This window comes from Haemaphysalis longicornis, unplaced genomic scaffold (genome assembly GCF_048455015.1).
Source record: "Haemaphysalis longicornis isolate Haplotype H1 unplaced genomic scaffold, Haemaphysalis longicornis Haplotype H1 scaffold_7, whole genome shotgun sequence".
Taxonomy (NCBI): Eukaryota; Metazoa; Arthropoda; class Arachnida; order Ixodida; family Ixodidae; genus Haemaphysalis; species Haemaphysalis longicornis.
This window is the reverse complement of record NW_027526422.1, coordinates 48,816,837-48,827,193: the sequence shown is the minus strand read 5'-3', so window position 1 is coordinate 48,827,193 and position 10,357 is coordinate 48,816,837. Positions and strand designations below refer to the sequence as shown.

The window sequence follows — 10,357 nt, the reverse complement described above, 5'->3', positions numbered from 1 at the left end:
GTTTTATCAAGGTCATCATCATCGACTGGAAGCGAAAGCAATTTGCATGAATGCCCGCATTGTGAGCGTGTTGGGACGACGGCGGTACAGTTTTTCTAACGAAAGCATGACCAAAAAGGCTCTTCTAATCCTCGCTGAAGGAGCGGAGGAGATGGAAACAGTCATATCAGCCGATGTGCTGCGGAGAGCAGGTGTAAGTATAAGCTGCGCCGCGCGTAAGATGGTTGGGCCGCCTGTCTCAGCGTACCGCAGGTGTTTTCGTTTGCCGCACTGTGACGTCGTATTTTCTTTCAGATTGAGGTGACAATTGCTGGCCTAGCTGGGTGCTGTCCCGTGAAGTGCAGCCGAAACGTCGTCCTTGTACCTGACAAGAGTTTGGATGAAGCCGCATCATATTCTCCGTACGACGTTATCGTTTTGCCCGGGGGCCTGCAAGGGGCCGAAAGTTTAGCAGCGGTAAGCGGTTTTATCAGCTGTAAACTTTGGCACAACAACCTCGCGTTATCATCGCCGAGAAAAGTTCTTGTGCGGAGGAACTTTCGTGAAAGTCTGCCCTCAATGACCGTTTTTCTGGCTAAGATGTATCGGGGTTTTAGTTGTCAGTGGAAGCGCCTCACGAGTATCCGAAATGTCGTTAAAACTCCGCCTTGCACTCACTTTTAATCAGAAATACGTTAATCTAGGCGGTAATGCATAGTCGTCTTAAACTTAAGGCTCCGACGGGTATTCGTGTACCGTAGTTACGGCCTCGAAATTTCGGTTCTCGAGCTCAACGCCATTTCTTTTGTTGACTGCTTCGAACAAGAGCTCAGCCTTTAAAAGCGCCAAATAATAAACTGAGGAAAATAAAAGAATAACAACGCTGGTTTTAGTGCTTGGAAAGTAGAGAGCTGGCTAGAGGTCAGAGCCTGAACTGAGCAGGCATTACTTGAGTATAGCAGCCTGCAAGAATGAGAACTTCCATTACCTCTGTCACCAAAGCACACCAGCTCTCTAATTTTCCGCCGCTGCGCATCCAGCGGTAAGAATACAAAAGCTCAGGGGATGAAAGCCCACCAGACAAAAGCTCACCGCCGGGACCTGGACAAAAGCTCATTGGCTAGGTCTATGTATGCAGCAGTTATTTGTGTTTTATGATAATATTTCGCATAAGTCTAGATAGATTTTCCACTTTCAAGAATAAATCAAGGTTATAGATGTCTCAGAACCGAATATACTTGCCTGCTGCTTCCAGTAGCCTTAAGAAAGCAAGGATTGAGTAAAATTGAAAGTGCAGTCCCGGCTTGCTTTGGAAGGTTTGTGATGTGCTATTTAACTTCAAAAAAGAAGTAAAGCAAACAGAAGAGAGAAATACCAGCTTTAGTTACTTATTTCTCATCAAACAAGGCATTGTTGGTTGTACAACAAGTCGAGAGAGCTGCAAAACGCATAATGTTTCAGTTAAAAATTCCTCGGGGCACTTGAGTCTGCGTAGGTGCTTTGAGGGTGGAAGCCTGGCGATACTTAGTAGCAACTCTTTTGCTCCGACATTGTAGTTTCGTCTCTTTCTCCGCTTCATTTCTTCTTGTCTTTTGGCACAAATGACTCTGATTAGCTTCTCTTCTTCCACTCACGTGGGGCCACGATCAAGTGTCACGTGGCATGCACTTTATGTTTGTGGCTTTATGTTTCCAGTTCACAGTTTTGGGAAGTGGGCACGTTAAATTATTGAAGCTCCCGATTCATGACCAATCCCCCGAGTCAGGAACTTGTACCCCCCCTCCCCCCGAAGGACTTTGACACCCCCCAAAAAGATTCCACAACCACGTGCACTCTGCCCAGAGATTTATACCCCCCAACATCCCCCCAAAACCCCCGCAAAATCAATTCTGGATAAACCCCTGCCCCAGTGGGTGTGTGCCACCAAGAAAGGAACAACAAAAATGACTCTTGTTCTATCGCACAGTACAGGGGTGGTCAAACCCCATGGGATCACATGGGCTTATTTAGTATTTACTATTTACAGCGGCAGCTGTTTTCTTGACTTCCGGCTTTCTCCTTAAAACAAAAATTTATTGAGCTTCTAATGTTCTATTTAACGGATAGATGTAAAAGCTGCGGACGATCCGATTGGGGGAGCTAGGCTCTTGTTAAAGTTGTCGGGGTTTTTCCCCACATAGGATTTTGCTGCTCATGTAATATCATGTACAAATTAACCTACCTGTGTCTGATGTTCTTTAGGCTCATTCATATGCAGGCCTTGCACGTTCCGAACTGGGAAGAAAAATTCTCATTTCTAGGTTCAGAAATTCCCCATGTTTAGCATTTTCCCCTGCATGTTTCTTGGAATTTTCTGCAAATTTTCCTGCATTCTCTTTTTTGCAGCTCTTTTTGATAAGAAGGGGGACACCGAGGACCTCAAGAATTACTGACCCATCAGCCTACTCTCAGTTGTTTACAAGCTGCTTACGAAAGTAATAGTTAACCGAATAAGTAACAGCCTGGATTCCCATCAACCCAGAGCATAGACTGGGTTTAGGAAAGGGTACTCAACCATAGATCACATCCATGTCGTCAACCAAGGGATATAAAAATCCGCAGAGTACACTAAACCCCTGTTACGTGGCATTTATAGATTATCAGAAGGCGTTTGATTCCGTACTCACCGCAGCCATGCTAGAAGCTCTAAAAGACTAGGGAATAGAGGAAACCAGCACGAGACTTCTAGAAGACATATATAAGGAATGCACGGGCAGGATTACCCTGCCCAAGCAAAGTGATCCAATCTGAAATTTCGAATCTGAAAAGGAGTAAGACAGGGAAATACCATCTCGCCAAAACTATTCACAGCATGTCTGGAGGGGGTATTTAGAAAGCTTTATTGGGAAAACATGGGATTAAGGATAAACGGGGAATACTTGTGCCATTGAGGTTTGCGGATGACATAGTCTTGCTGAATGAGACTGCAGAACAGATTCAAACAACGCTTGAGGGACTACAATCAGAAAGCACAACCGTGGGGCTAAAAATAAATATCAATAAACCTAAAGTAATGGGGAATAAGCATGCCACGAACGTCCTCTTCTGCTTAGGAAACGAGACCCTAGAAGAAGTAAAAGAATATAACTACCTCGAACAGATGGTTAGTGCTGACCCCAACCACAAGAGAGGAATCCGGCGCAGAATAGGTGTGGGTTGGGGAGCACTCGGCAAGCACTCCCAAATAATGAGAAGTAGGCTACCTCTGTCACCCCCCAAAAAAAATCTACAACCAGTCCATACTGCCGGTGATGACATACGGAGCTGAAACTTGGCACGTTACTAAACAACTAAAAAGCAAACTTTAGTCGGCTCAGCGGGCCATGGAAAGAAAAATAGTAGGAGTAACATTGATGGACAGAGTATTATAGTTCAGAAAAGAAAAAGAAATGGGGTTGGGCTGAACACGTAATTAGGCGAAATGATAACCGGTGGACTACCAAGGTGACAGAGTGGACACCAGGAGACGGGCCGAGGCGAAGCGGAGGGCTGATTACTTTACGGAGAGACGAAACAAGGAATTTCGCTGGCAAAGAATGGACTTGAGTGGCACAAGGCAGGAGCGATTGGAGGTCAATGGGGGAGGCCTTTGCCTGCAGTGGACCCAGTGGGCTGTTGATGAGATCTCTATGTTGACTCCTGTTCGGTTTTGGGCGTCAGCCAGCATCACGTATGTCTATTTACGTAGCCTTCTAGACGCAAACGCCGTTCGTAAAATCAGGGAGTTTCAGCATGAACAAATTCCACTGCACCTGCAGATCGGCAGCATTTCACTGTGCGTTTCAAGTTTTGTACCAAACAGCATGCTTACTTTGCAAGCTAAAGCTATAAGTTAAAACTACCTGTATGAAAAAGGCCGAAACATTATTTGGTAATTCAGGTGATTTTAGCTCCGCGCCTGGAGTGCCTGTGCCATCTCTTGTTGACAGCACACAGACTAAGGCACACCCGAAATACATTCTTGTACATCGCACAGGAATGCATGCAAACAGGCTTCAACCCTTCAACTGCCGCCTCTTCATGCTTTACTAGCTTTTTTTTCTCATGGAGTATTCTTTCCTCAATGCTATTGGAAGTGGTCTTGGATGCCTGTTGCTTACAGGAACACAACTGCGGATATTTGAACATAAATCCGACGATGTGTTAAGCAAACTTTTTGAAAGAAAACAAAGTAATAAATGATGTGAAGTGCGGCTTACTGACATTATTCTTATTTTTTTTTACTCCACGACTCCTAATATTCTCTTCATCTATTGAAGATTCCTCTTTTTCCTTTTGGCCAAAATTACAGCTGAAATTCACCCCAAAAAGGAAAATTTCGCGCACTGAATGTCGTTGCTTGCATGTTTGATGACAGCTGACATTAGAGCCTCATACGTGTGATCATAAATGTGTACCACTTCTTTGCAGAGCCAGGCCGTGGGAAAGCTGCTAAAGGAACAGGAGAAGAGCGGACGCCTGGTGGCAGCCATCTGCGCGGGTGAGGGGAAACAGAGAATGGCTGGCTCCAAGCTTGTGCCTGCAGTCTGTCTGCTGGGCCAGTGGGTCTCTTGACAGATTCAGAGAGCTGCGACTGTGTGTGTGTGTGCCCCAGAAATCCTCCTTGGACAGATACTTGAAATATCGGCACAGGTAAAGAACTGAATGCCAATTCAATTGCATGAGCGCTGAGCTGAGACTTTAAAATTTGAGCTTTGGTAAGCATTTGGGATGGAAACTGTAACTATATATGTTCACACTGCCTTGTTGCTGAAGGATGTCAGTCGTTCACCTTACGAGTTCTTAATCCAAAAGCATTAAATGCCCATTGACCAGTAAAGCCGGCGTAAGTGTCTGTAGCAGCAAACGGCTCGCAAATGACCAATGATGCAAAAAGAATAGAATTAAGGAAATTGAGCCGAACGCAAAATGAGGTAAATTTGGGTCTGGATGGGAACTGTTGAGGACCAGGTGTACATGTACGGCCTGTCTCGCCAAGGTAGCGTGACTGGCAAGCAACTTGGAGAAGAGAGCTGCCTCTGTTCCGATGACAGAAAGTCAGAGGCCAAATTTGAACTGTTTCATCCATGGTGAGTAACGATTGTACAGCACAGTGGGTTGCTGTGTCCCAACTGCACTGACACTGGTCGCCAAAGGACGAGCCTAAACACCCTCACAATCTGTAACTGTCAGTTTGCACGTGTCACACACCAGAGTTTTCAAACCTAGTCAAGTACGCAAAAGCGAAACCACTCCACTGAATCAGGTGCTGTGGTGACTCGTAAGCTACGAGCAACAGCACTGGGCCGGCGCTCCTGCGCCATAGTGCCATTGCCGCGCTTCTGACATTGTTGGGCAATAATGGGTCACCATTTGCGGAGATGGTTCTGATGTGCATTTGCAGCCATTGGCATGGTGCAAACCTTTAGGTGGGGGACACAGCGCCCCAAAGAGCTGTCAAATAGTTGGCTGTGCCGCGCATAGATCTTCAATTGAAAGGTCATCTGGTGGCAGAACTCGCAACTTCACAGCGTCATAGACTTCCATGGCTTCACCAGCGACTGTCTGGGGCAAGGTGGTTCGCATGCGCTAGAGGCACACGTGTGAAACAACGTTGTTTGTATAAGCTTACCATGTGAGCTCACACAACGCGAGCCTAATGCGTGATTTTACCGTATCGTTAAAACATCTCCGAGGGTGCGGGTGTGTCCTAAGTTCATTTAGACCCGCGCCGAAGCTCCTCTTAACATTGGGCACCGCCAGTGACTTCAACATCACTTCGTCTCTGCAGCTTTATGCATGAACTTGCCCAAGTTGTGCAACATCATTTACGATGAAGAAACATCAGCGTACTTGCCCCTAGCTTAATCCATTCCAGCTATTGAGCTGCCTTCCTTGTATTTTGGGGCACTGTTCCAGCAGTGGGCGCTTCCCCTTTGCTGCTGCTGGTACTGAGTAGATTGGGTGCTGTAGCCAACGGTAGATTTGATGATACTGCATTGTTTGCGAGTGTGCACCTCTTCAACGTTCTGTAGTGCTTCCCCTCTAAGTTCCGGAAAGTATCGTTTCTCACAACCCCACTCTCGAAGAAATGCCGGCTGCAAGTAGCATCATTGTCTGCAGGGGATTGCTGCAGAGCACGCATTCATTCGTTTGAAGATCGCAGGGAACGTTAAATAATGTCACGTTTTCTTGCCAGCTGCATGTACCAGCATTTCCTCTATTAAGCATTTGCACCCCATTTTTTTATTCCGCAAGCATGAAATCTCACTTTCGTGAGTGTTCAACGGCTACCGCGGCACACATTCATCTAGGTTTAGTGTTTTATATATTCTTTTGATTATTACCGACTCAAGAAACCTGCCCAGAAAATGTTGAAATACTGCAGCGAACGCAAATGCTTTCGCACAGCTTTCTCCAAATTATTGTCTGCTCCATCGGCCGGCGGTATTGACCCAACCGCGTCGCACAGACGGCTGGTTACGAAAGTTGCCGGGAAGGCTTGATGAGGAGCTGCGAAGATCCTAACACCTCCGAGTGACTGGCGCTTCATCAGCTTCTTTTCTCTCGCGCTGGAGGGCGCTGCAGTCAACGGTCTCAGCAGTGTCCGTATGGCAACCATATTAGAACGACGAGTAAATGTTTGTTTTGCAAGCTGTGCCCTTAACTAAAGGTATACCTTACACCGTTGCCATTAGATTGGCCTAATTTGCAGTAGTTTTGCAGTGGCTGCAAGGGTGGATTTTTTGGAGACACGCAGGGTCTGCATGTGCCAAGGCGATACGGCCGTGACACAGTCACGTAGAACTATACATCACTGGCATGCAATAACATTTTGAGTTTTCTATACTGGCTTCTCCCCAACACACTAAGCCTCTGTGGGAGAGGTCGCTGCCGAGTCATTTTGCATGCCATTAGAGCACAGACACCGCGTCAACACAACACACCACTGCTGATTCATAACAGAAGTGAACCCAGGCCTCCGGAACTCAAGTCAACTATGCGTCTCCCACCCCAACACAACTCTATGGCTGTACCTTACTAAAGGTGGACCTAGTGCATGCATTGTGAACTTTGGCTCAAGAAGTGTCGACAAATTGTGCATGCAGATGGATGTACGAGTTTGATGTTGCTTGGCACGCCATTAGGCTCAGCATTAAGGTAACCACATGTTAAACGTGAATACAGGCAGAACAACATACTCACTTCACTTCGCTTCACTTTATTTTCGTGAGGCCCCGATGTAGTGTGTATTACATATGGAATGGGATTAATGGATAAAAGTTACAAAGCACAGGTCTTCAAATGGACAATGATGTTGCGAGATCCTCTGCAAAGGATGATGGACACGCGATGGCTTCAGTGTCAGAAAAAGTGGAAGCATGTGGTGGGGAAATTTGATATGAATGCGCAGCGGTGAAATATGTGTTGGGGGGGATATTGTGGGGGGCTTGATAGAGGGAACTGCAGCCAAACAGCTTCAAGCATCAGTGACAGTGACAGCTGTCGTCAGAAGCTCATGGCCAATTCAGCAATTCCCATTTAGCTGCGATGTTTCCCATGTAGCGTAACCAACTGAGATTCTCGCATACCTAAACCACCCAATACTTAAAGCCGATTGACATGATAAAGAATAGATAAGGAAAACATGTTTTTCTGGCCCACAGAGCCCGCCCGCATGAACTGTTTTAAACTCTGCCCTGTGGTGTGGGTGGCCCACGCATTCTCCACACCAAAAAGGCGGCCTCTTTTTCCACTCGAATTTTAGTGAATTTAAATGGGAGCAGCGGGGTTACAACTGGGTTTGGAGCAAAGAAGCATGTTTCCTTGCGGCGGCACTCGTCGTCACTCCCGGTGGCCTGCTGCAGGGCGGCGCGGAATTAGGAGTTGCCTCACACTTTCTCCACTTTTGTCTGCTAGTTTTTGCCGTGCATGTGGATGTGTATCCAGTGGACCAGGCTGGACCATCCAGTGACATGAAGCATTACATATCCGTCCACCCCTGGCGCCATCCTCATCGTTCGTCTTAATCTTGCTTTACAAGGGGTCGCACACACCGCCGAGGTTTATTGGCCGACGCCAAACATAAAGGACCAAGTGCCCCGGGCAAGGCCTGACCATGTGCACTGGCACTGGTGCATTCCATAGCTCGTTTTCTGCATTTTGCTGGCAGGAGTAACCAGTGAGTCAGGCCACTTTGCACGGCATTCTGCATCATACCACTATTGAATCTAAACCTGCAGCACCATGAGTGGCTGCAACGTTAGCAGCAGTGAAACGCAGCCATCTACATAAGCGTGTTGCAGGGGAGGTGAAGGAGTGGAAGAATGAAATCCGTCATCGTCAACACTTCGCCAAATACATGGTGGCAGGAAAGAGCAGCAGTGCAGGAGATCATTGCCAATTCTCAGTACGTCTCAACATACTTTACAGATTACGAAGCTGTGCCCACCGTAATCAACCCCAACCCACCTCTTCCTGCTTTACCATCGCAGTGGAAGACTGAACACTTTACCTCTACCCGTCTGACCGTGAAGACATTACGTCTGCAACAGAAGACATCAGCCGATTGTGTCTCTTTATAGGTGTCACCAGTCGCATAGTGCGAGAGTAAATGCCCTTGAACCTGAACAAATAATTCAATTGTACAGCGAACATGCTACAGTAGAGACTCTAAAAAGTAATCCGCACCAATTCAGTCGTAAAATGTAAAATGTGAAAAACTCAAGGAATGTTACTCCTGGAAGCATGCAGTGGCTTTCTATTGGACGTTACTACCTTCAAATTCACAACTTACAAGAATCTCTCAGGACCAAAGCAGGCTTACTGTATGATTCGCTTTTAGCAGTCCCAAAGTGGAATTTCTTGTTAAAAGGAGCCATGAAGAGAAAATACAACTTCGTTTAATTTGAAAGAACTAGTATTCAGTATCTCACTCAGTTCCATTAGAGCCACAAAAGATGTTTTTTTAACGAAAAAAAAGCAAGAAGTATTAGAAAACTTTCAAATTTTGCGCCACAGTGACGTGTTATGAGCAAGAATGACGTCATATGGGCCAACAATAAAACATAATTTTCAGTGCGTTAACTGCACGTTAGCATTCAAGTGATATGGTCAAATGGAACTAGAGGCCCCATTACAGACGTCCAGTCATGTGTTGTCGCGACAGGTCTCTTAGGCGGCCGCCAATCGCACAAACCAGGTTCCGGGATGTCATAGAACAGTTGCGGGAAATTGGCTAGGGGGTCGCGACTGCTTCACACGTTTTCTTTAATATCTCCGTTATTTGTTCGAAGATTGCGATGATGTTGGTATCATTGTTATCGGGACTAAGCAGTCTTTCTAATAAACCCAACTTGTATTTTGTCTTCATGGCTCCTTTAATGCTGCCTACGTTTCTGTGCAGCCCCCATCGCCCTGAAGAGCCATGGCATCGGACATGGAAAGGCGCTCACTTCGCACCCCAGCAAGAAGGATGACCTCTCTAAGGGTCAGTATTTGTAATTTGCTTGCACCTCGCTTATGAGACTCCAGTGCTGTACAGTGCTTGAATCCCCCCCCTCTCCCTTTCCAAGTCAGTTTCGCTATGTAGCTATTTATATTTCTTGTGCACTAATGTATGTCACAGGTGATTATTACAAGTACCTTGACGATCGTGTGGTGGTCGATGGCCAGCTGATCACGAGCCGGGGTCCAGGCACGACGTTTGAGTTTGCTTTGGCCATCGTGGAAAAACTGGAGAGCAAGGCAGCCGCTGACAAGCTGGTTGCTCCGATGCTGGTCAAAGTGTGAATGGCTTCACCCTCTTCGGGGCACAGGCTGCCAAACAGCCGTGACTTTCGCTTTCTTGTCTTTATCTTCCCTTGTTCAGTGCTATTGCCATGTGCAAGCATAGTTCATGGCTGGTTGGTTTCCAAGTGCAGCTGTGTGGGTTTTTTTTTTTTTTTTTTCCTTTCTGAACAACTTGTTTCAATCGCGAGTACCTCGCAAAAACAGGCAGCAGAAGTGAGAAAGTTGTGTGAAATGGGGAAAGCTGTACACGTGCTTGCAGTGAAGCACAGTTCAACGATTTTATGTTTACCAGCTTCAATAAATTCATTTTTTGGCTGAATGGTCTATGTTTTGTGTGCATATTCACTGTACGATTCTTGCTAGGTGAGTGTGTTTATGACGCTTTCCTGCCAATTGTGTATTTTGGATTTTTCTTTTCTTTTCTAACCGTTTTCTTTTATAATTTTCCAATTTGCAAGAACACATAATGTGTTTGTCAAAGCAACCTTTTTTTTTTTCTTTTTCGGATGATTGATTGATTATAAGGTTTGATGTGCCAATGCTACGCAGCCGATGAGGCCTGCTGTAG

The 10,357-nt window shown here is 46.2% G+C and overlaps 1 protein-coding gene across 1 annotated transcript; it reads left to right on the top strand.

The window, feature by feature from the left end:
* The first annotated feature begins 7 nt into the window (after positions 1–7).
* On the top strand, positions 8–10,108 carry LOC144145555 (Parkinson disease protein 7 homolog). The gene is made up of 5 exons (XM_077677201.1): positions 8–193; positions 295–456; positions 4,429–4,498; positions 9,404–9,487; positions 9,626–10,108. Exons 1-5 carry the CDS (start codon positions 47–49, stop codon positions 9,787–9,789), a joined length of 627 nt encoding a protein of 208 aa, XP_077533327.1. The 5' UTR covers positions 8–46; the 3' UTR covers positions 9,790–10,108.
* The last annotated feature ends 249 nt before the right edge of the window (positions 10,109–10,357 follow it).

Coding starts and splice junctions, on each gene's coding strand:
- LOC144145555 (XM_077677201.1), top strand. CDS start 47: ATGAATGCCCGCATTGTGAGCGTGTTGGGACGACGGCGGTACAGTTTT. Junction 194..294: donor ATGTGCTGCGGAGAGCAGGT/GTAAGTATAAGC, acceptor ATTTTCTTTCAG/ATTGAGGTGACAATTGCTGG. Junction 9,488..9,625: donor GAAGGATGACCTCTCTAAGG/GTCAGTATTTGT, acceptor TGTATGTCACAG/GTGATTATTACAAGTACCTT.